The sequence below is a fragment of the Aedes albopictus genome, chromosome 3 (genome assembly GCF_035046485.1).
Source record: "Aedes albopictus strain Foshan chromosome 3, AalbF5, whole genome shotgun sequence".
In the NCBI taxonomy this organism is placed as follows: domain Eukaryota; kingdom Metazoa; phylum Arthropoda; class Insecta; order Diptera; family Culicidae; genus Aedes; species Aedes albopictus.
Window position 1 is genome coordinate 291,157,710 of NC_085138.1, and position 27,317 is coordinate 291,185,026.

Genomic DNA, 27,317 nt, shown 5'->3' on the forward strand with positions numbered 1-27,317 from the left:
ATCGTCAATCCTATCCTTGCTGTCTCTCTCTTCAGAAGAGCATAAGCTTCCTCCACTGCCCTACGATCGATGCCGATGAGATCAATATCGTCCGCAAAACCGAGGAGCATGTGCGACCGTGTGATGATAGAGCCATTCCTCTGCACGCCTGACCCCCTAATCACTCCTTCGAGTGTAATGTTGAACAATAAATTTGAAAGAACATCCCCCTGCTTCAATCCATCCAAGGTCACAAACGACGTAGACACTTCGTCCGCGATCCGAATACTTGATTTTGATCCATCCAGGCATCCAGCGTTGCGCGTATCAGCCTAATTAGTTTCGCCGGAAAACCATGTTCTGACATTATCTGCCAAAGCTCATCTCTTTTCACTGAATCGTACACTGCTTTAAAGCCAATGAATAGATGGTGAGTCTGCAAGTTATATTCCCGAAATTTGTCTAGGATCATCCGTAGGATAAACATTTGATCCGTCGTTGATCGGCCCTCACGAAAATCAGCCTGGTATTCGCCGAAGAAGGACTCCGCAAGAGATCACGGTCTGTTGAACAGGACACGCGACAGTATCTTATACGCCGAATTTAAAAGGGTAATCCCTCTGTAATTGGCATACTTCAGTCTGTGTCCTATCTTGAAGATTGGACATATGAGGCCGTCCAACCAGCTGGTGGGCAATTCTTCATCCTCCCAAATCATTATAATAATCTGGTGGATTGATTGGGTCAAAAATGACCCTAATGCACAAGGAGGATTAAAGGCCCATCACGCATCCGTTATCAAATTAGATAACTGCACTTTTCCTAAACGATTGCTATCAGATGGAGTGCATCCTAAAGAATTAAAGTCTAACAAAATATGACGTGGATTTTCCAAAATAGGTTCAACTAGGTACAGTCTTGTATTAATCTCTTTTATGAGATTAAGCTAGGAATGTCCAGTTTTTCACTTGTTATGTAAGCTTGAGCCACAGAAAAACAGACGTAACTCTTCGAACAAATTTCATTTAAAAACATTGTCACGAAAACATAAATGTTCAATGCTAAATGCACTGTATCTGGCCATCACTTGGCGCCGGTAGTGCGCATACGTTTAACAGGCGCAAATGATGAAAGCGCCGCGAGTGGTATACCCAAATTTTAATCAACCGTTAAAAAAGGTGATCTATGGGAAACGAGAAGTGTGTAAAATCTATTTCTCTGTGCTTGGGCCACTCTAGTAAACCTTGCACTTCAAACTACACGGTATAAAGCATGGCTAATTCGTACGAACGTCCATCAGTTACATTCCGATTTACACCTGCTCGCAATGCAGTGGGCTAAACTGCTAGGTTTCGTTTCGCTGTTTGCGCTTTTACAACCCGGTCATTCACGTAAGAGAACAATGTTTTACAATCCACACTCGCCGGGACTAATATCATGGCTTTTCCGATATTCAAAGAATGCAACGTGAATCTTCAGGATCACCTGGCACCATTGGAACCTCTGTTCATTAAAAACGGCCAACTGTGGGCTCCCGACGGCCCGGAGCTGACTTGGGAGGAACAGGAGAGCACGACGGTCGCATGTGCTAAAACTAAGCTTGTGAATGGTAGGTTCATGAATAGACTATTAAAAAACTGTCTTAACTTAAATAGGGTAATTCTTCAATTCATTATAATCTCTTCATTGAAAACTACCTGTCGCAATATTGTTTCCATATTTAGTTAAAGTGGAAGATGTTTGTGTTTAATTCAAACGGGAATTAATAGGGCTAATAAAAATTCTTAGCAGGAAAATTCCATTGATTGAGCTCTACCTAGTGTGCAACAGAAATAGAAACTAATAGGTGATTACCTTCAGTAAATAGCAATACAGCATCGTTGACGTGTGTGTCGCGGCAGGATTTTATCGTGAATGGAACGCCGGTGAACTCGACGGATTTGCAATGCTCCGGTCGAATGACCGGAGAGGTTGAAGAAACTGGAGAAACATGTGGGTCCAGTGGTGGAACATTGTTGAAACTTGGATTTAATGTCGAAGAGATAGGATTTATGACTTACATAGAATCGTGCTACGATAGAGAAGAGGCATCGGTCATTTACACTAGACATATCATTCCTGGAAGGGCTATTGAACGTAGGTGGAGAAGTTCATATTAAATTGTATCACATTCATAAATACAATAGATATATTTCGCAGATTCCATTAAAGAGTCCTATCGCCCATCATTTAAAGTTGCTGGAGCATCTTCTCATGTCAATCCGGCTACGTCATACACTCAGCAAGCTCAGCTGAACAGGTTAACCGAGCTGTTGGGCTCCGAAGAGCAAGCCAAAAAGTTTCTGCAAGGTGGGTCATACTACCTAGCTCGTGGACATTTAGCACCGGATGCAGATGGCGTTTACAGATCCTGGCAGTGGGCGTCCTACTTCTATGTGAACGTAGCCCCACAATGGCAAGTATGCAAGGATTTCCTTTATCTATAGATTATTTTGAATAATTTTCAGCACAATTTGTAAACCTTGCAGGTTGTCAACGCTGGTAATTGGTTGGTGGTGGAAAATCTGTCCCGCTCCAAAGCAGCCCAGCTTCAAGAGGACGTGGTAGTGTACGATGGAGTGCATGATGTGCTGCTTTTGCCACATGTTGATGGCCAATCGATACCGATAACACTTGAAGCAGGTGGTATTCGAGCACCGAAGTGGTATTGGAAGATAATCGTATCGCCCGCTACAAGTGCTGGTGTCGCATTCGTCACCAATAACGATCCATTCCGAACCAGCCTGCCGGTCAATGAATTCCTGTGTGAAGATGTGTGTTCTCAGTATGGGTGGAGTGATGAAAGATTTCAAGATTTTACCCGGGGATATACCTACTGCTGCGCGGTAGCTGATTTACAGACTGCTATTGAAGACATTCCCAGGGATTTACAAGTGAATCATGTCTTACAAAAATAGCTTTTAATGTTACACTTAGTTCAATAAATTGTATAAAATAAACATCTAGAATACAATCATCTATACGACTCCACAATTTCTTGACGTTTTCTGCAATTTCTTCGATGACTTGCATTCAATAGGAATGAATCTGATTTTTAGCGATGTTAGAGCTTCACGGAGAAACTGAAAAACTCAAATTTAAGTACCGTAACTCGATATGAGCTTTGATGATTTCGTTGCACAAGCAAACGTGATATGATTTATATTTTAAAATCAAGTACTGGCCCGCTTAGTAAGTGTTAAGGGTCCCCCAAACCAAGGCGATTGTCGCCCGCGACAGCGATTTTTCAGGCGAAGGTTCATTGAAGCAGAACCTTGCACTTTCAACAGCACAATTAGGAAAGATTAAACATCGAATCGAGATGAACATTTTATCGATTTTATCACTAGTGAGCAATCAATTGTTAAAAATTTCAGCGCAATACGTTGTTCGGTTTTTCTTATATGTGCTTTTGAAAATGAGCTACAGCACAGGGCTTCAATGTTCACTCATCTGAAAAATCGCTGTCGTCGGCGACAGTCGCGTCGGTTTGGGAGGGCCCTTAAGGACAGACTTGTTAGAATCCCAAAATGGCCGTCACAATGGCCGATTTTGGCACCTACTCACGATTTCGAGGGCACAAATCTCTTCGTAAACAAAATCAGCGCACCTGATCTTCCTATTTTAAGCTTATTACAAGTGAGCAAGAACAGAATAATAAAATGCACTGTTATTTGATGCTTGCTTCATGAGATTTACGTGTGTTTGAAGTTCTAATGCACTTTTGATGCGGGATTTTAAGACGTTTGTCCTTAAGCTACTTTAAAAAATGTTCCGAAACTTTTAAAGAAGTTTAAGTAGACTTTTAAATCTAACTTTGTTATTTTGGGGTAACATTGATCACCTTAGTTAACTATGTTCGTTTGTGTAATTTATTAAATACGGGGTCTTTGGTTTCGAATATATTGTTCAAATTATTACAAGTTATGTTCTTTTTTCATTATTATAGGATTAAGGTTGAAGAAGTCGTAATTGATACAAACATCATCATTGAAAACCGAAAACCAGTTTTAAGCTTTACTCAATTCTTCTCCCGAAAATTTCAGTTTTGAATGAGAAAACTGCTTTACAATTTTCAATTAAGCCTCTAAAAACACCTAAAGGTACTTTATTAGTGTTTAAAGGGCCAACTTTATATACCTTTCGGGACGGAGCGCAAACAAGTGAAACCTACATAGGGTGCCTGTACCAGTTATCGCACTACCTAAGCAATACTATTTCTACAAAAATAAGAAGAAGACCGACGAATGTCATCGATATGTCTAATGATAGATTAGTTTTCATACATTACAGGAAAAATATAGAAACCGAGCTAAAACTACTTTTAGTATTTAATACGGCGTGTGCCAATGATAGGAACCCTGTTCCAGTTATGGACATACATAATTGTTAAATTGGGTTCCACTTCGCACTATTTACATGCATTCCTTATGGGATTAGCCATAACTTGTACACTATGGCGAAATAGGGTGCAAGGAAGCGGAAAAGTTAAGGAAAATAAATTGTGTCTATCACAATTTGCGCAAATTGTGAAGTTTGAATGATTGCAGCCATCTTTTGTGATCGTGATCTGTTGTACGCGATTTTTGTCTTCTTGATTTGCATCATTAAAGGTTGAAAATCATCTATGGTGAATTTGAGGTACTATAGCCATAACTGGTACACTGAGCCTACACATGGCTTAACTTTAGCTCTCCAGAACTCTTAGATTTTCCAACAAAACAATATTTGTCATCCCTCATTTGATAGAACTACTCTTAAACGTTCAATTTCTAGCTTTGATTACTTAGATAAATCGAAAATAAAAAAATATGCGACAGATAAAACTTTTTCATGTTTTACGATTTTTGTGGCTTCGTGGCAGAGCGTTAATGATTAATCATAAATTTAATCATGATTAATGATTAATGATTAAGAATAATCAAAATCATTAATCATAATCACAAAAAAATCTCATTTAATCATTAATCATTAATCTTAATCACACTGTTTTTGCAATCTAATCATTAATCAGTAATCATAATCATAAGAAAAAAATATTAATCAATCATTAATCATTCATCACCAAAAATGATTCATCATACAAAATATATTATCCAATTTAAATTGGTTCAAATGCTGTTCTAAATAATATAATTTATGATTCTTTTTTCAAAAATCTCCCGGACAGAGTTACTTTTTACTTTTGAAATGTCAAAAACATGTTTAACAATAAATATATTTTAATCATTTCCAGTTTTTTGTGATTGATTAATCATGATTAATCATGATTTTTAATCAATGAGCCATTTTTAATCATTAATCATAATCAATAATCACAGATAAATCCAATTTAATCATTAATCATAATCTTTAATCATCCTAAAAATCAAATTAATCATTAATCATAATCAATAATCACCAAAATTGAAATTTTAATCATCAATGATTAATCATGATTAAAATTTTTGTTAATCATGAACGCTCTGATTTTTTCACTGTATCGTACGGCACCACATTCCAATTTCACTTGCTTATGGATCAAAAGTGACGCATTTAGTGACGTCAGTAGTTGCAGTGCACTTAACTAGCGCAAGAACAAAAAAGAGAGCTAATGTCACACAATCTCGACCCGCACAACCTCAACGAAATATACCACGCACTCATGCTAAACATCGCAAGGAAACATGGTGATAGCGTGAGAAAATAAAACCCCACTTGTATCTCCCCCACACAAAGGCTCAAAGCAACTTTTCATTCACAAATCTAAGCTTCATCACCGGATCGTATGTGTTTTCTCCGGCTTCTTGTTATGCAGTTCACTCACACACACATGCATTCACTAGCACTGTCTTCAAGTAGGAAAAATGGCTGCGAAGCGAGAAAAAAACCCAACACAAATTTTCTTTTCTATTCGTTTTTGCTACGTCTTTTTCCCTAAATTTCACCGATATATGATACAAAACGCATTTATTTTCCGCGTGCACGTGTAGAATACATTTTAATCGACACTTATCCAGTAGAAATTCGCGATTTTAATACACCATACGACGAACGTTACCGGCCCGCAACAGTGGTTCCCGAACTCTCCTAAAAATCGAGATACAAGCTAGAATTGAACTTAGATCCTTGGAGTGTTAGTAGCACACCCGAGCTCTCTCGGCTATCTCAGCTTGTTCACTATAAATTGAGGTATAGCTCAAAATTGTGACGTGTTGGAGCAAATCTGAGCCCAGATTCGGATTCAGCAGCCCAAAATCCTTCGGAGACACATAAGTTTGCTCTTGAGACAAAAAAATGTTGCGCTGTGTTATTTTTTAGGAGAGGGTTGGTGCCAGCCCTACTAACAAAAGTAGCTGCATAAAAGCTTATGGAGCAAACGTTCATGGAAGAAAGCTCGCTTAAGCTCTTATTCAGCAAAAATGTTAGTTGGGAGTCGCTCTCAGGGAAAAGAGTAGCTGACGAAAAAGTACTAGTGCCGAGGCTGGGATCGAACCCATGACCATACACTTATGAAGTGAACGTGTGACCACTGCGTTACGAGCCCCATCAATCATTTTGGGTTATTAGAGTGATTTTGATACTCACATTATAGTCAATGAAGTAGGTGGAGCATGGTTGAAATTGCTGCATCCGGTTCTTATTTTCAAACAAATGGGTAAGAGCAGGATGTAGCAAAATCGATCATGTTCAACCTTCTGCATTGAACAGAATTTGTACCAAGTATTCATACCAGTTTTGTAGATTTTCAGAGTCAAATCATTATTGCTTGTCGGAATTTAGCAACGTTATGGTTTTATCGTTGCATGTTGGTCTCCTGTGGTGCTATTAAACCACTTCTTCGCAACGTCAATCAATCAAGTCTATAGTTATTATTATTTATTTTGAACTAAAAATTTGGAAGAGGGAAAAACCCCTTTGAGTGAATCAAGTCTATAGTCAAACAGCTGATCAACGTTTTCCATCGAAAAACAGCCTTAGCCAGAACAAGCTATCAAAGGTTGCGTTGCAGTATCTCATCATAAATATTTCTCTAGCCGGTGAAGCACTCCCCGTATTTCATGAGAGAAATTCGATCAATTCTGCATTAACATGTCTAAAGGGTCTAACTCGTTTTGTAAACAAACATTGTTTCTGTCGCTGTAGGACTCATCTCGATCCACCCACGCATCTGGGAGCCGTTATCAGAAAGCGCGAAGATAGATCTTTCTGATAACGGTCCCCAGATGCGTGGGTGGATCGAGATAGACCCTACAGCGACAGAAACAATGTTTGTATATAAAACGAGTTAGACCCTTTATACATGTTAATGCAAAATTCTGACCTTGGTTTAGGTCCCTTCGCATTGCTCGATTCCGTGTAATGAGAAAACGGACTCGTTCGCTAAGGTGGGCACAGGTGGTTACATTCAATTCTCCCACAGGTATCGAAGACGGCGTAGTTCAAGAGGTTGAACATGGGTCGAAATTTTATCAAAATAATGTGTCGACTTCTGTTCAATCGCTACTCTCTGGGCTCGCATTTCAATCGAATAGGGCTCACAGATAGCAACCGCTGTAGCTGTGATGCAGGCTATCAAGATGCCCCGAATACGGTATTGCCAGATCCGATCTATGTGCATCCAGCCCGACGGAAACCAGAAAAGGAAGACATCAGTGATGCGTTGGGTAAACTTTATCTTGAGTACCGTCGTGCGGGGCTACTTTGGACACTTTTGAATATGGATTTTTTTAATTCAAAATATGGCTCAAATCTGTTTGATGTCTTTGGGACTATTCAGGCCAAACATTTCAATAGGTCCTAAACTGCATTTGAGAGGCTCTCTTTGTTCACTTTCTCTTTCAATTATTGCAATGTAATGGAACACTTTTCAACTACTTTTGCAGTACAAATCAAAAGACGGTTGTTTTGACCATCGTTCAATGCAAGGAGACAACCATAATACAAATAAACAGCTGAGATATTAACGAAAGAGAGGGAAACCAAAGAGAGCCTCTCTTCTGCAGATAGGACCTTTAGACATGTTTGGCCTGTATTATGACGCAATATTTTCCCTTTCATTTAGCTGGAATTGTTTTTGAAACAAAACCTTTATTGCTTTTCAGGAAGCGAGAAAACATCGAGTACACCAAAAATATATACATATCGTATCAGAACCCATGCTCTGTAAGCTTTCATTATACAGTTCATAAATTTCAAAGGGTTGATCAATTCATCCAAGATGTATCAACGTAGCATATACAATCAAATATTCGTATCGTTATACACTATAAATGACCGTTTCAGATAAATAAAGGATTGAGTCTCTTTTTTCAGGCTGTCTATATTACAATATCACGCTGCTCATAATACCAAAGGTAGCACAAAACTATAGATAGTAGAGTAAACATAGATCCGCGGACACCGCTGACTAAAATGTTGCAAGCGTGTAAGTAGTAATTTTCAAAAGTGCGACGACTGAATATGACGTCATGCGTTCCATTGATGTTGTCCAAATCGTGACGTCATGCTCGTTTGGATACAGATTTTGACAGTTCGTTTGGATACAACGGATTCATCTTAGCGGATCTATGTTTACTCTACTATCTATACACAAAACCATCTAAAAACGTATATTTTTATTGAAATCATGTTTAATATGGTATGCTAACAGTAATGGTACAAAGTAATTTTCTTAATAACCCTGGAATTTTAAATGCAGTTTTGTTATAGTTCAAAATGTCCAAAGTAGCCCCCATCCGGTTCTATATGAGATGTGTTCGATTGGTGTATGAACAACTTTTTTGTTTATTGATGGATTTAGTTCAAATTTTGCACACATCCTACATACATACTCACGATTATCGATCGTGTGTAAAAATGGTGGACATCCATTCGCTACTCTGGGAGTTATAATGTCATAAAGTTGAAAACCATGAAAAAGTGTAGAAAGAATCCCCGCACGATGGTAGGGAACTACTGACTGACCTAAACGAATGTCTACGCAAGCTTGTTATTTTTTCTCCATTTTACTACAACACATAAATTACATGTGTTTTATTCCACTATTGAGTGCCAATTGCCTATCATCCTCTCAAAACCAATAAAAAAAGATGATTAGAACATTATTGCAATTCTAGAGAAATTCAAAGTAGCTGTTACGCCCTTTTCACATGTTGGTCTAGATTTGTGAAAAAAATGGAAAAAGAATACTCGGCTAGAAGAATGTTTAACACTGCAGTTTCAGTCTGTTGAAACATGCACTTGTCGGTGTACTGAAGGACCTCAGCTTCGGCATTGTAGCGCTGCACGAGGTGTGTTGGACAGAATCCATGGTATTAGACTGCCCATGATCGCATAACTGTCCCATATGGATAGGAAACCCAGCAAATATGGGACTGATATGCGATCATAGGCAGTAGAGCTGCGGCAACACTTGCGAGCTGGGAAAAGCTTTTATCGTGATGGGCGACATGCAGAGGCGTGTGAACGGTTGGTGGCTGGTCGACGAAAGAATGTACAGATTGATGATCAAGGGCCGAATATTTAACTTTGGTATAGGTAATTTAAAGTGCACAGCCCACACTCTGGAAGCACTGTCGATAGAAACGACGCATTCTACGCGCAGTTCGGAGGCGAGAACGACCGCTTCTACCCAAGCCACGACGTCAAGATCATCATAGGAGACCTAAACGCTCAGGTAGGCCTGGATGAGGCACTCAGACCGACGATTGGAAATTTCAGTGCTCACCAGCTAACGAACGAAAACGGCGTACGACTCATCGATTTTACCGCCTCAAAAAACATGGCTATACGTAGTATGTATCTTTTTCCAGCACAGCCTTACTTATATCGTTACACCTGGAGATCACCACAACAGACGGGATTGCAAATCGACCACGTAATGATTGATAGACGGCACTTCTTCAACATTATCGGGCGGTAATGCTGCAGCAAGGAACCCGGCAGAACGTGGAACGCTACAAACAGAAGCGAAAATAGTTGAGCTGCCTCTTTCGGTTGAAAAAGCGCGTGTCTGGAAAAAGCGGTGTGCGAAGAAATAGAACTGCTGTGCCATTCTCAAGAAACTCGGAAGATCTATCGTTCTACCAGAAGTTCAATGCACCCCGCAACGGCTACGTGCTGCGAGCCGAAATTTGCAGGGATAAGAATGGGACGGACGTGTGTGTCAAGATGCTGTATTAAAAATCGACCTGAGTCTATAACGTGATTGAACATTTGTAGAATGGAGGCAAAATGACTCAAGTCGACAGTCTGGTGGTAAAGGGGTCTATCGATTATTACATCTGCAGGAACTGTAGAATGCTTATGCTTATGACTCTAAACTTTTTCGATTGTTTATTTTCTTTAGTTTTAATTGTCAAAACCTTCAACCTGTAAAGATTCCCAAAGTATCCGAATGCCGAACCTAACATCTCCCATCGCAGCATTGTTGTACTGCAACTCGCCTACGTTATCTTGGTCCCAGTGATACTTCAATGTGATCCCTGCAGTTACGTAGCTTATTACCCCAATTATTACTCATACGACATGCTGTGAGTGAGTGAGACAACATAGCCTTACCAAAGACAAGAGCCCCCATATGTCGTCATGAAGATAAGCAGTTATCGGCAAAAATATAAAAATGCTTCACAGATCTATTATCTAAAAAAGTATATGCGCTCTTATCGGCTCTAAAAGGCAATCGAGTGGGGTTTTGATAAGGCAATTCGGGTTAGATCCGCAGTCAGTGGTTAGGAATATGATGTGAAGGTGTGGGAGTCCGTTTTGAAGCCAGAACAGGAAGAATTATTTAATTTTTAAATCTAAAAAAATAACTAGTTCAAGATGGCGGCCAGTGAATCGATTAGGCAATGCAGGGGTGAGTTAATATGAGCACACAGAGCAAAAAAGCCAGTGCCAAGATCTCCACGAAAAACCGTGTTGTTTTAATTGAACACAAATTAACAACGGAGCTCCACCGGACATCGTCTGGTATCAATTTTATCAGATTGAGAAGCAAAACACAAAGAAAATGAATCATGGTGGTTTCGATTGGCAATTGCTTTTAACTGAGTGCTTTTTTCACTTTTTCTTTTCATTACACCTGGCCAATAGATGTTATCTTAAACAACAAACTGGTGACCTTTCTGAGTGTGGCACTTTTTGCCTTCATGATATCGACCATTGCGCTGGCCAGTTCCAACCAAAGCAAGAAGAACGCCATCCAGGAGTGCCAAGCGGAGCTTACGGATGCGGTAAGTTGCGGGGGTTGTGGATACGTTTATCTTAGTTGAATAACGCATTTGGTCATGAGACCTTGAACAGATTACGTGAGGATGAAGACCATAGATAAATATCAGAGTTGTTACGGGTGTGAGTAATGTAGCCGCATTACTTGAAGATATGCGATATGATAGGAGATTTGAAGTTTATTTAAACATTGAACATCTCATGAAACAAACGGGTGTGCAGATCTACCACATTTTCTAGTCTGTACATATATGTCAATGCAATGGTTGCTCCTACGTGCGATTGATTTGACCCGGTAAAATTGCTATAAGATCCGAATGAATACATATATTAACCAGGCAGGCAATCTAACTAATATTAGAGTCCCTTGTTCGGCTATTTCTTCTTTTTCTTCTTCTTCTTCTTTTTGACTCTACGTCCCCACTGGGACTTGGCCTGCCTCACTTCAACTTAGTGTCCTGTAGAGCACTTCCACAGTTATTAATTGAAGGGCTTTCTTTGCCTGCTATTGCATGAATTAGTATACTGTGAGGCAAGCATAATGGTACACTATGCCCAGGGAATCGAGAAAATTTTCCCGACCGGGACGGGAATCGAACCCGCCGTCTCCGGATTGGCGATCCATAGCTTTAACCACTAGGCTAACTGGAGACCAGTTCGGCTGTTTATTTTCGATAAAAGTTTCGTTCGCCGAAATTCAGCACACATTTATCGAAGCTCAGTAAACCGAATGCTCGATAAACGTTACCGATGATTCAGTACAGTTTATCAAACGTACGAATTTCGGTAAAGTTTTACTGAACATTCGGAAATCGAAACTTTTACAGAAAATAAAACAGCTGAGTACGGTAGAGGGTGGGGGCAGAGATGCCAGATTATTTTTATCAAAAATCTGTATCAATACAGATTTTTCTGTATCGCCGTATAGCATATATGCAATATACACCGAGAGTCCTAGATTTAAATAGAAACCAACAAAAAATGTACTACTTTTTGACGGTTTTTAATTTTTGCTGGTTTTATTTTTCTTAAATGCGTGTGAAAATGTACAAATTATTAATAATTCTTTAAAGCTTAAGCAGCAATTTATGAACTTATCATTAATTTTTTTGAAAATAACTTCAAATTTTATGCGTTCTGGAGAAATCTGTATCATATTTCAAAAATCTGTATTTTTCTGTACTCTGTATCTTATCTGTATAGAAGGTCAAAAATCTGTATAATACAGAAAAATCTGTAAATCTGCATATCTGGGTGGGGGTACGACGAACATGATTAGGAAACAGTCAATCATGGCAGTGTAAACAATGTGATAAATAAATCTCCATACTATTTACATAAACTAAGGTATTATAAATTAGATTGTCCATGACTTTTAGGATAATAAAAAAGCGTACTCCAAACAGTGTGGGCAAGTGCGGGTAAGACGAACGGGGTTACGTACAAAAGGCTGAATTGCAAAAGACTGAAATTACAGAAGGCTGAAATTACAGAAGACTGAATGCATCAAAAGGCTGAAATAACATAAGGCTGAAACAGTGTTTCGACTAGTTTTCAAACACACCAGCCTAAAGGCTAACAACACTATTAACTGAGACAAACAGATCATGCCAATTGGGAATAATAACACACATTCGTTGATTTTACGATCTATTTGAAAATTTGCTTGTTGGCCGTGGTACTCGCATTGGTTTTACTTTAGCTTGACGATTGACCGTCCTACCGTCCCTAGTTCATAGGGGGCCGTTCATAAATGATGTAGAATTTTTTTGACGATTTTTGACACCCCCTCCCCCCTCGTAGCCTATTTTCCCATACCTAATACATAGCTCGTAGCATTATCCGAGACTCCCCCCTAAAATGCTACGTCATTTATGGACGACCCCTAGTTGGCCAAACTAAAACATTTTGAGGGAACATGCTTCAGTTACTATGTTTTGATTCGGAAAGTTTTACGACTAGCCATAATGTTATGGATTATTGAACGCCTTCATTACTAAGACAGTATTTTTCAAAAGAATAGCCTATTTTTCAAAGAAGGGAAAATCTCTGATGATAGGGTGACTGTACCAATTATGGCACTACCTAAGGAAAACTATTTGTACAAAAATAGCAAGAAGACCAACGAATGCCACCAATATGTTAAAAGATAGTTTAGTGTCCATACTTTGCAGGAAAAATATAAAAACGGAGCCAAAACTACTTTTAGTATTTATTACAGCGTGCGTCAATGATAGGAACCCTGTACCAGTTATGGCTACATTTTTTGACTTCGGTTCCTTTTCGCACTATTTGCATGCATTTCTTATGGGATTAGCCATAATTGGTACACTAAGGGTGCAAGGAAGCCGAAATTTTAAGGAAAATGATTTATTTCTACCATAATTTGAGCAAAATGTGTACTTTAAATGAGTACAACCATCTTTTGTGAACGTGATCTGTTGTTCACATTTTTTTTATTGTTGATATATATCGTTAAAGGGTGAAAATCAACTATGGCGAAGAATTGGTACTATAGCCATAATTGGTACACTTACCCTATTGATTTATTAGCCGTAGTGACAACCATCTCCACAACTATATGACTCAAAAGAATAGCTCATGTTTAAAGAAGGATAAATTAACGATATGTATATTATCAGTTAATTTTTGTGTTCGTTGGTATGCACCATTATCCTTTTCACTATAATCTCAGATTCGAAACTAGGACCCATGCTGAGGGCTACGCGTACGATTCGCGTTTGGACAAAGAACTTTTCTTTATGAAAATTTTCTTCACTTCCTTTGGCATTGAGTATCTTCATGCCTGTTACACGATATGCCAAAGCTGAACAGTAGGCTCGATCTCAGTTCGGGCGTTAGTCCAAGAAAAGGAAGACGTGCAACTTTTATATGCATTTTCCAATTTTCAGCCTTTTGTAATTTCAGCCTTATGTTACACTTTCTTGATTTCAGCCTTTCGTATTCAGCCTTTTGTGCATTCAGCCTTTTAAAATTCAGCCTTATGTTACAATCCCGACGAACCAGTAGGTTGGTTAAGATGGACACGTTTGGAAAATTAGCTAATAAGCCATTAATTGTGTTAAATGATGTTTATGGCTGTTTATTTTCGGTAGATCAATCATATTCGAATCTAAGTTTGGCTTTGAATCTCTTAGTGCAACGTGTTTCTACAAATTGAAATGAATTTTGTAAATTCGAACAGAAACCTTCATCCACCGATAAACGCCTAACAGCATGCAATGCACTGGTGATTGTACGAAGTTGATACTGTTATTAGTATATTGTAATATAATGCATTTTTATACAACAAATCAATGTGATGTGCTTTAAACGGCTTCCAAAACCATTTTTGTGCTCCATAGATTTCAATCTGAGTATAATGTGATGGTTTTAACATGTTTCTCATGGCGCTATCAAAGTAACCCCAACACTGTCATCCGTCGTACCATCCTCAAGGCGGTCCGTCTTACCCCAAAACATCGTAAAATACTCATTCCATCGCCGTTCTCCATAATCCATTAAATTTACCCGAACCACGTTGTGTATGGGATGTAACAGTTTAAAACAACTGGAAAACGTAAAATAAAATGCGAAAACTTGGCCTATTTTTTTCGGGACTTTCTAGATTTTTGTTCTGAAAAATTCTTCGGAATCCTTTAAGCATTCTCACAAACGATCTTCCAAGGATTTATTCCAAAACTTTCTCCGGGGTTTACTTTAGAAATTGCTCCAGGGATTCTTTCTTTTGAAAATCTGAATGTCCGTCGGAAAATTTTTCTGGTGTTTCTTTTAGGGACTCTTTTAAAAAAAAATGTATGATCCATTCGAGAATTTTCTGCAGGGGTGCCTATTTACAAATTTCTCCAAGGATTACTTTGAAAAAACTTCCCCTGATTTTTCGATAATTCTCTCATGGTGGCTAGCTGAAATCCATTCTAAGATTCATTCAAAAAAATCTTTCACGAGTTCCTGACAAAAAAATCTCCCAGGATTCTTATAGAAATTCTTTCAGAGACTACTTTGGAAAATCCTCGTAGATTTACTTAATCATCCAGGAAATCCCAAAGAAATTCAGTCGGTAATTCTTTCTCGATAACTTCTAGATATTCCCTTAGACTTTAGAATGTCCTCCAGCAATTTCTCCAAGAACTCTGGAGTACTTTAAGAATTGCTTTCAAAAAATCTATCATAGATGAACAGAGATTATTAAGGAGATTTAAAAGATTTCTTCACATTCACATTGAAATTTTTCTACAGATTCTTTCAGAGATTATTATAAGGATTCCTACGGAAAGGCTGGAAGACATTCTAGCAGAGATTTCGGCTGAAGTTCACAAAGAGTTTCTTCGAATTTCGACTGTTGGTGATTATGTTGGAAGGGGAATGGCGTTCAGTCTTTGGAGGAATAACTCAAAAACGGATGAAAGCTTAAAAATCCGTTTTTGAGTTATTCCTCCAAAGACTGAACGCCATTCCCCTTCCAACATGTTCACAAAGAGATTCCATCAGAAATTCCACCGGGTGTTCCTCTATGTATTTTCTTAGAAATTTCTCCAGAATTATAATCTCCAAATTACTGTTTTTTTATTTTGTCTTTTATTCCTATTAGTTCCCAGGATTGGATGTTTTTCACATAATCAAGCTCTGCAATTAAGTGTATTCGGTAAAACCGTGCATTTTTGAGCATCTAAAATTTTGCGTATCAAAGGCAAAATAAAAAAAATATTTTGAAAAAAATCTTTCAAACATACTGTTTGTTAAGTGGGGTATTTGTGTTAAAATCTTACTACACATAAATTGAAAAAGTGTAGTGAATCCCGCTCGATCCCGTTGCGATTTGCGTATGTATCAAAAAGGTGTAAGTTGATGCACAGCCATTGGCTGTCTCTAGAAAAAATGTTGTATTCATCCTAAAAAGATATTACGGAAAATCGATTCAGATATTTCAGCAGGAATTTCTTTAAAAGTTGTTCCATGGATTCATTCAGAAGTTGTTTCAGCAGTTCATTCAGGAATTGCTCAAGTGATTCCAAGAGAGATTCCTCCAGGAATTCATCCATGGGAATGTATGTACCAGTGAAGGGGCGTTGAAATCGGGGGAACTTGACTTACTTACCCAAATAATTATTGGCACTATATTTCGCCTTTCTAGCCTTATAGGGCTATAATACGGCTAATATAGAGCAGGTCTGTTCTACACTAGCGCTGTATTGGAACGCAAAGTGAGTATTACATTTACATACTAAAAATTTTGGAATTCAATCAGCTGGGTACACGACAGAGCGTTAATGATTAATCATAAATTTAATCATGATTAATGATTAATGATTAAGAATAATCAAAATCATTAATCATAATCACAAAAAAATCTCATTTAATCATTAATCATTAATCTTAATCACACTGTTTTTGCAATCTAATCATTAATCAGTAATCATAATCATAAGAAAAAAATATTAATCAATCATTAATCATTCATCACCAAAAATGATTCATCATACAAAATATATTATCCAATTTAAATTGGTTCAAATGCTGTTCTAAATAATATAATTTATGATTCTTTTTTCAAAAATCTCCCGGACAGAGTTACTTTTTACTTTTGAAATGTCAAAAACATGTTTAACAATAAATATATTTTAATCATTTCCAGTTTTTTGTGATTGATTAATCATGATTAATCATGATTTTTAATCAATGAGCCATTTTTAATCATTAATCATAATCAATAATCACAGATAAATCCAATTTAATCATTAATCATAATCTTTAATCATCCTAAAAATCAAATTAATCATTAATCATAATCAATAATCACCAAAATTGAAATTTTAATCATCAATGATTAATCATGATTAAAATTTTTGTTAATCATGAACGCTCTGGTACACGACAAGATAGTATAAGGCATCTACCAAAAATATCTGGAATATATTACAATTTTAGGTGAGAAAGTTCAGTGTTAGTAAAAACTCAAATTCTCAAATCTCATGCTTGAGTTGTTTCACGCGCGATTCTTGACTCGCCAAACTCACCTCCGAAAAAATCATGCATGAGTTGACTCGTGATTTCAATCATTGCTTCATTTCTTGATATTCTTATTACTTACTTCGATGTTTTTAGGATTATATGATAGAACAAAAGCAAACCTATCGTACAACAACATTGGATGCCGTTCAAATTGATTTGGGTTCGTTTTACAAGCGAACGAGATTTCGACGCTTGACTCATGAGAACGAGATTTTGCATGAAAATCTCGCGCATGAGAAAATGATTCAGAATCGCGCGCGAGTTTGCTCACGCAGGAGCGGTTCATAAGTGTGCTTTGAGTGTGATTTTACCAACACTGAGAAAGTCATACAAAATCTAGAATGAAGTTTGTTAGAAAGTTTTGAGGAAAAGTCTGGTAGTTTGCATACATCCGCCAGAAATTATGTCAGTGCTTAGGGATCTGTAAAACATATCATCGTAGAATCACCCCATATACTCCGCTCGTCGTGTTCATCGACAAAGCTAGAGATACTTAGATAAACAATTTAAAATTTTAAAGACAGTGAGCTATTCGCTTTTTGAAGGAAGCACGACACTAGACAACGGACTACATATCATGCAACGCCCAGTGGCACAGCCGAAAACTTTTCCTGACAGCTGCGGCGGGAATCAAACCCGCGACCACGAAGCCACATACATTTATTGATATGAAGTGCTCCGCGTGTCAAAAGGCTGAAAACCCCTGCATCATAAGTTAGCATAAAACAGACTGCAAGTTTTAAACTGATTTGATGCTAAAATTTTACCATTAAAAAATGTACATAAAATCTAGGTAAAATGTAAATCATAGTACTTACATAAAATCGAGAGTCTATATAATCGAGGGTCCACTAAATCTAGGTATACTATGTACTAGTAATACTACACTAACCATTCAAACATCCAATATGATTTATGATAATGCAGTTTTACATACTTTCAGACTCCGAGCTGCTCGGTGAATCCATCAAAGGATCTACCGTTGAATGAACCGGTATATTTAATGCCAGATGGCAACACGTACAAACTGTGGGCTCCAAGCGGATCGACACTGAAGTGGAACTCAACCTCGGAACAAACAGCTCTGCTTTGCTCAGGGGCAAACAATGCTCTGGAACAGACCAGCAAAGCACTCAGTCAAAAGACTTGCTCAAAGGGACAAGAGTTTTTCGTGGAAGGTGGCACAACAGCAATCAATTCCAAGAATCTGCAGTGTAAGGCGGCCGTAGATGGTGAATGTGCTGAAAATGTCGGACCTTGTGGAAGTAATCGAGGTGTTCTGAACAAACTAGGCTTCGATGCTGGAGCTAGTGGGTTCATCACTTACATTGAAAGTTGCTTCAACACCGAAAGGTCGTCAGTTCTTTATACGAAGCATACTCTACCTGGTGTGGCTATAGCAAGTAAGAAATAATGAAAGTTGTTATCATTTTCAAGCCTAACGTTTTCTGATTCTCACTAGGTGCTGTAGCAGCAGATGCTTATCAGAACTGGAGAACCAATGGGATAGGAAATAAAGTTAACCCTGAAGCTTCGTATCTCCAAGATACCCAACTAGCACGATTGGAATCCCTCTTGGGAGCAAAAACACAAGCAGAAAAATATATACAAGTTGGAAAAGTTTTCCTGAACAAGGGACATCTAACGCCACGTGGAGACGGAATCTTTCATACCTGGAAGCACGCAACCTTCTTCTACACAAATGCAGTTCCACAATGGAATGTAAGTATCTGTTGAATTTCTCCACTTATATATGACTAACCAGCGCAATTTGTTAAGGTGATCAATGAAGGAAACTGGAACAACGTAGAGCTGCGGGTCAGGCATGTAGCGTCCCTACTGCAGGAGGATGTGCTGGTAATTCAGGGAACGTTTGGTGTCTTAGCATTGCCCAACCCGCAAAACCAATCGGTAGAAATCTCGCTATCGGCAGAAGGAATCGATGTACCCTTGTGGATGTGGAAGATAGTCAAATCTCCGAGCAGAAATGCCGGGATTGCTTTCGTAACGTTGAACAACCCGTACGAAACCGCGGCACCAGCGGAACTATTGTGTACCGATGTTTGCGAACAGTACGGTTGGGCTGAACCAAACTATGCCAAGTTCGCGATAGGATTTACGTACTGTTGCGATCCGAACGAGCTGATTCGAATGGTTGTTCATGCCCCGTATGAAGGATTAGTCAAGCAAGTTCTCTCCACATCAATGCTGACGTCTAGTGCTGTGGGGTTGTCCGTGTGGTACCATTTGATATTGGTGGTAGGATTGGTTCAACTGCTGAGAATGATGTGATTTTTCGGAGTGTTAAGCTAATAAGTGAAAAAAGTGTTTTAGTTGAAAGGTGAATAAATGTAATATTTAGTTAGATTCAGTTTTAATCGACTTTATATTGTTAATTTTCTCATAGGAATACTTAGCAGGAAGATAACCACTTATAATATCGGGTCGAATTAAGTTTCTGATATTCATAGTATCTTTTCATTTAATTACTGATTATAAATCTCAAAACTAACAGAGATACGTTTAGACATCTGATTGAAAATGAAAAATCCTATCATAAAATAGAAATAAAATTGCAATTTCATGTAAAATTTTGAAAATTGCGATAGCCAAAACATTTGAAATAAACTTGAGTTAGTTTTTTTTTATTCAGATTGGAATTTCTTTCTTACATGGCATAGTACAAATCGTGGATGGAGATGCAAAGATAAGTGAAAGCATTGCCGTTGCCGATTTTGCTACTACAGTGGTGACCCACTTTTATCTGCCCCCGATTTTAACAGCTTTTTGACTGACTTTTTTGAACAAAGAAACTACCAAGTATTGCCATTTTACAGTCAATATAAATACATTTGATAACTTTTAACGGTAACTTTTGAAAACAGCCAGATTTTCTATAAACTTATAATTTATGCTTCTTAAGCGCCTAACTCTATCCAACCCTTTAAACCAATTTAGTTTCAAATTGCTGAAAGGCTCTTTGTTACCTCTGGAATAGACCAAACGCCAAAAGTTATCTAAATATTGATGTGTTTATAAGCAAGACATACTTAAACATGCTACGCTAGAATAGAAATCACTCCTTTAACTGAACATCGTCCCATCTTATTTCCAGAGATGCCGCCAGGGAATACTAGGAATACTTGCTGGGATTATTTCAGGATTATTTTGCTAATATTTACGCAGCTGGCATTGCTTCAGGAGCTTTTTTTTTAAATCACTTAATCTAATTTACAACTTTTTTGTCCACTTGGGCACTGCGTGAGCGATTCCAATTGGCACTTACTCTTTGTACAGCGCTTAAATGTGTTATATTCTTATTCCACTATATCGAACTAATTGCCTTTGCGATGCTGTCACTTTTCTACCCTGTCCATGGTAGAATGATGAGCACGAGGATGTTGATGTGTGGCTCTTGTTCCTTTTCCAGTCCGATTGGGTGTCCATTATGAGTTGCTGTTAGCCGATATCCAGGTTTTCGGATCGGCTGGAGCACATGCTCTGAAATGGGTCAGGTGCCAGCCGGGGGGAAGAACTGACGAAAAATTGCAAGTGCCGGGGCTGGGATCGAACCCATGACCATTCATTTATGAAGTGAAAGTGTAACCGCTACGCTACTGGCCCTGCGAGCGTCAGGAGTTGCTGACAGTATTTTTCCAAGGATTTCATTGAAATTTCCTCCAGGGATTCTGATTTCTAGAAATTCCACCATAAATTCTTCTTGGGATTTCTCTAAGAATTGGAATCCTTTCAGAAATTCGTTGCTGTTATTTCTTCATTAACTTCTGTTAGGATTTTTCCAGGAATTTCAGTTCAGTTCAGTTCAGTTCAGTTCTAGGAGTTCACCCGGAGATTTCTATTAGAATCCCTTCAGATATTTTTCTATTAATTTTACCAGGCATTTTCCCCTGTGATAGTTTTTCTTGGGATTCTTTCAAAAACTTATGCTGGGATGCCACCAGAAATCGTTCCTGGAATTTCTCCACAGGAATTGCTACGGAAACTCCTCTAGTGATGCATCCAGAAATTTCTGCAGGGATTTCTCCAACAATTCCACCTAGAATTACTCCGTGGACTTTTCCAGGAATTCATCTGCGGATGATTTCAGCAATTCCCCATGTGATTCCTTCAGTAATTCCTGCTAGAAATTCTACCAGGAATTTTTCCCAGGATCCTTCAAAGGATTTCTTAGAAAATTTTTCTGTGGATGCCTTCAGCTATTTCTCAAAAAAAAAAGAAAATACCGCAGCGTAACAAAAATTAATTTTTGGTCTGTCTCAAGAGCAAACATAGGTGTCTCTGACAGATTTTGGGCCGCTGAATCCGAATCCGGGCTCAGATTTGCTCCAGCACGTCACCATTTTGAGCTATACCTCAATTTTAAAGAGTGTGATTTTTTTACTGCAAGCCATTAAGCATGGAAATATTTTTTTAAGCAATGAAAGGGTAAATTGGTCAATCATCATCTATATTAACGACTCATGCAAAATATTTCATTTTACAAAAAAGAATTTGATAGTTTTAAGTGATTCATGTGAGGTACGATATTTCCCATACAAGTCACCCTCCAAAAGTAGCATGCAAGTTTGCATACTAACATAAAATACTTAAATCTATCAAATTTGATATGGTAAAACGAAATATTTTGCATGAGTCTTTAATTTAGATGTTAATTGACCAATTTACCCTTTTTATTGCTTGAAAAAAATTTCCATGCTTAATGGTTTGCAGTAAAAAAAGCCCAAAATCATATATTTTGTCCTATAAATTGAGGTATAGCTCAAAATTGTCACGTGCTGGAGCAAATCTAAGCCCAGATTCAGATTCAGCGGCCCAAAATCTGTCAGAGACACACAAGTTTGCACTTGAGACAAAAAAATGTTGCGCTGTGTACTTAAACTAACTTTTCAAGGAATTTCTGTGAGGATTTTTTTAGGAATCCTCTAGGGCTTCCCCTATGAATTTCCTCTTGCTTTTTTTTTTCTTTATGACTCGACGTTCTCACTGGAACTTGGCCTGCCTCTCTTCAACTTAGTGTTCTTCGAGCACTTCCACAGTTATTAATTGAAAGGCTTTATTTGCCTGCCATTGCATGAATTCGTACATTGTGTGGCAAGTACAATGATACACTATGCCCAGGGAGTCGATAAAAATTTTCCCGAATTTCCTTATTGTATTTCTAAATATGGGACCATCTCTTGGTATTCGTGCTTATCATTCTACCATGGACAGAGTAGAAAAGTGACAGCAGCGCAAAGGCAACCATAGTTCGATATAGTAGAATTAGAATAGAATACATTTAGGCGCTGTACAAAGTGTGAGTGCAGCTGCCAATTGAAATCGCTCACGCAGAACCCTATTTTATTTATTTATTTATTTGATTCTTTATTTGCAACAGTAAGACTTGATGTCTTTTTTAATTGTTACATCCCTGCTAACAATTTCAAGTCACAAACAAGCAAGCTTGCTGAATTGTTGCTTAATAATGGTAATGATAGCTGAACTAAAATTGTGCTCTACACATTACTGTTTAAATGATTTTTCAATTGAGAAAATAGTCAATGTTCGACTTTCCTCATCGGTATCAACAATGATAAATTAAATCATTTTTCAAAAGTTTAACAAGAAATTTATTCGACAAGCATTGATTACTTAACAAAATAGTTTAACAAAACATTTGTCTGCATCTTATTAAGCTGATGTATCGATAAGCATATGTTCCTGAACAATGTGCTTTTCACTTGTCAAATAAACGCCTTCAGCCCGTCATAGTTTGACTCGGAACTTTGTTCGGATTATGGGATAAATCATGGCTAAAACTGTTTAGACAACCAAGTTATTAAAGAACCAAAATTTTAAACGAATCAAATAAAATAACACAGAATAGAATTATGTGGTTTAACATTGAGTGCAAAGAGACGTAATCAACGTAAAAATGAGGCATTTATTTATTATTATTAGTCTGTAACAAGATATCTTGTACCTTGATTATTATATTTTTTATCTCCCGCAGCAGTTCGATTGTACGAGACACTTGGATCGATGCATTTGACATTTCAGTGCTGTCGTGTTTACTGGATATAGTTCCCACAGTCACCTAGATAACCAAACAGCATTCAGAAATCGACACATTTTAAGTATCTCTAAACATTCTTATGCACTATTTATTGAACATAATATTAAGATTCCATGACAAAAGCATAAATAAAAAAAAAGCTTTACGGATCTTCGACTGAACATGAGTAGATTACCTGAACAGATGCTGTGAATGCACCATATCCATGCACCATGCACCATGCACCACATATTGTCATACATTTTTAAAGATCGATATTTAATAATGAAAATATAAACATATTCATATCGTAAATAGTTCGTCTGGAAACAATATTTTCAATAAGGACCAACACTTTTTGGCCGCATTCGATATAAGTTTTCTCACCGAGCGATAAAAATACTGACAGCGAAATCAGAATGGAAAACACGTGTTTTGGGCTGAACAGCTGTTGAAGTAAAGCGTGTCCGGAAATATTTTTTGTAACTTTGTCGCGTCAGTGATCGGAGTCAACGTAAGAATTTATTTCAGTGTATGGCTTATCTGTCAGTGGATCCTTTCTCCTTCGTGTCGGCGTGATCATTGTTTACCTTAAAATTGAAGTTTTGAAAATGGCGCCTCGACAACAGGAGCTGCGAAATAGTGTTTTGGACAAGTGGTTAGAAAATCCTAATCGTTCGCAGAAAACTATCGTGAATTCGGTCGGTGTGACGCAGCTAACGGCGTCGAATGTGATCAGCAGGTTTCTACAAACCAAAACGGTTCTAAGGAAGCCAACCAAGCAGTCGAAAAGGGGAACACGCAACAAACAAAGTGAAAAGCAAGTGGTTAAAGCGTACACGAAGAAGCCAAACTTATCGGTCAGAGATGTTGCCAAAAAAGTGAATGTAGCTAAGTCAACTGTGCAGGACATTAAAGTGAGATGTGGACTGAGGTCATTCAAAGTCCAGAAGAATCCTCGCCGAGATGACAAAGGGCTTGTAAAAGCGAAAAGTCGTTCGCGAAAGTTGTACGATTCATTGTTAACCAAACATACAGGTTGTATCGTACAGGACGATGAAACGTACGTGAAGGCAGACTTTTCGCAAATCCCTGGTAACAAGTTATATACTACGAAAGACAGAGGAAGCCTGGAGCCTAAGTTTAAAGAGCAGAAGGTGGAAAAATTTGCGAAAAAATATCTCGTGTGGCAAGCCATCTGTACGTGCGGTAAAATAAGCCAACCATTCATCACAACCGGGAATATCAACAGTGAAACCTATATCAAAGATGCCTCCAGAAACGCTTATTCCCACTTCTAAAGCAGCATTCTCAAAAAACCCTGTTTTGGCCCGATTTGGCATCTTGCCACTACTCAACAGCGACGAGGAAATGGTATGAGGAAAATAATGTTACTGTGGTACCTCGTGACATTAATCCTCAAAACTGTCCGGAGCTCCGACCGATCGAGAAATTTTGGGCAGTATTTTTGTCGGATAATGGGAGGAGAGTCGAACTCGATTCAACACTTTAAGAAAAAGTGGTCAAAAGCGTACAAAACCAGAGGGGAGAAGCTTGTCCAAAACTTGATGGCAGGAGTAAAGTCGAAGCTTCGAAAGTTTGGGCGTGAAGGTGAAATTCAAATGTATTATTGCAAAAGTGTAAAGAAGCATACCCGAGGAAAATAAATGTTGAGAAAAAAAATTGTTTTAAGTTATAATAAACCTATGATGTTTGTGTAGTGATACAAAATTTATTTCCGGACACGCTTTATAAGGCGTTGTTTAGTTGATTACCACGTGCTGTGCTAATTCGCCACTGCTGAACACACGTTCAGGAGTGATCATCATTGAGTCATGGGAAGATTATGTTTTGCTTTGGGTGCTGCATCTTACCATCTCTTGGATGGCGCAGATAGGAAGGCATGCGGCTGGCAATCGACAGGTCTCGAGCTCTAATCCGGATTTAGGTAATTTTATATGTAATTCTTATTTCATAATAGGTGTGCTCAACATGAGAGCAAATAATAACTCTCGTGAGAGTTCAACATTTTTGCATTTTATTTATTTCCAGTCATTTTTGCCAAAGCTTAACAACTTTCTTGTACATTTGTAAAACGCTTTGAACAACAAAAAATTAAGTTGGTGCACAACATGATGCTTTATTTGTGTGAACAAAACCCGAACATAGGTTGCACGTGAAAATAATTCAAATATTATTCAACATTATGCTGAATTAATTCGTCATAATGGTGTCTGTTAAATGAGTGATTGTTAGTTGGGATGTTGTTTCTTATTGTAGAAAGGTGTATCGTTTCATTAGAAGTTCAATTTATAAATTCAAAAACTTTAACTGATTACTATATCTATCGTATTACAATTAAACTAATCGTTGAAGTGCTCCATACATTTCCTCTTAAAAGCTAAAAATGTATCCAATAGGGTGATTTGATTAGGAAGTGAATTCCAATAGGAATAGTGGACATAAGAGCTGTAAATTAGGTTAAGTGATTGAAGAATAAAACAATCTCTTGATATTGCTGCAGGAATTGCACATGTGATTTCATCTGGAATTCCCGCAGACATTCTTCTACTAATTTTCCTTCAATTCATGTTACAGTTTCTCAAATTATTTCTGCTGAGATTCCCCCAGAATTGGTCCAGATTCTCCCCCTAGATATTTTAAGGCATGCCTTCGTGGAATAATCTAAGACTTATGTCTGGACATCTAACTGAGATTTTTTCAGTGATTGCAGTAGGAACTCTTCCAAACCTTCCTCTAGGAATTACTCCAGGGATATTCTAGGAATTTCTCTAGAGATGCTCTTAGTTAGTTTCACAAAATTGTAAGGACATAACATTTATAGATCAGATTGACAATTGATTGTTTAGTATCAATGCTCCAGCTATGTCAGAAATGTTGAAAACAAACATCCTAACAACAATAATACAAAAATGTTTTTTTGCTGGGGCCCGTGGCGTAATTGGTCACACGTTTGCTTCATAAGCAGATGGTCATGGATTCAATCCCAACCCCGGTACTTTCGTCAGTTGCTCTTTCCCCCTGAGAGCTGCTTACACTGACCCTCTTCTGAGCCCATGGCTCAAACGGACCCGGATACATGGACATCGGCGAACTGCATCTCATAATGGACCCCCTAATTAATGATTTGATGTTGCATGAAGAAGAAGAAGAAAAGCGATGATGTTTTGAAAAATTCCTATCCCTATACCACAGGGGATGATTTTAAAATGCCTCCATAAAATCTAAAATAAAATCTAATTAAAAACGGTTTGATGTATGGTGTTAGACTTAGAACGGACTACAAATTAAGTACCGTAATCCGGGGTAACATTGATCAGAATTTTCTATCTTTCTTTTGTAATTCTCTTATCAAAGCAAATGCTACATGTTTTATATTTTTAAAACAAGTACTGGTCCTCTGATTATGTGTTAAACTACTCGAAAAAGTATTGTAAAACTTTAAAACATGTTTAAATAGACTTTTTAATCTAATTTTTGATTTTGTTGATTTGGGGTAACATTGATCAAGTCAGTGATGTTTGTTTTTGTTGAAAATACCCTTACTTACTGAATTCGGGGTCCCTGATTTCGAATATGTTGGCCAAATTCTTACAATTTACGTACTTTTTGAGTTATTTTAAGATTAAAATCCTTCAAACCGCGAATAACGCCCAAAGGTAGGCAATGGCTTAAGGGTTTGATAGCCTACGTTTAATAAATCGTATATTTTACTGAAAAAGAGCATTTTCACAAGAGTTTCGTTCATTAAATGTAACTCTAGGACGTCATATTGAATTAATACAGTGATTTCGAACCTCATATTGTATCTAGTATTCTTGCCATGCATGAATGTTTGATCATGTATCTCATTGCGTTACGAAACACAGTTATGGAAAAATAGATTTATTTCAATGTTAATGAATTTCAATTTTCAAGAATAACATGTCATTTAACAACTAAATAATAGCAGATTACGATATACCATTCGATACCAGAA

At 37.7% G+C, this 27,317-nt stretch overlaps 1 protein-coding gene and 1 long non-coding RNA gene across 2 annotated transcripts in view; both read left to right on the forward strand.

Annotated features, from left to right (window-relative positions):
• The window catches only part of LOC134292252 (uncharacterized), a 255,387-nt gene that overhangs the window by 145,512 nt on the left and 82,558 nt on the right, over window positions 1-27,317 (forward strand). The window lies entirely within an intron of this gene.
• LOC109406507 (uncharacterized) lies at window positions 1,261-19,633 on the forward strand. The gene is made up of 10 exons (XM_019679594.3): window positions 1,261-1,370; window positions 1,439-1,588; window positions 1,840-2,115; window positions 2,179-2,438; window positions 2,508-2,935; window positions 3,197-3,210; window positions 11,095-11,234; window positions 18,206-18,665; window positions 18,725-18,984; window positions 19,042-19,633. The coding sequence occupies exons 1-10, from the start codon at window positions 1,307-1,309 to the stop codon at window positions 19,552-19,554; spliced, it is 2,565 nt and encodes an 854-aa protein (XP_019535139.3). The 5' UTR covers window positions 1,261-1,306; the 3' UTR covers window positions 19,555-19,633.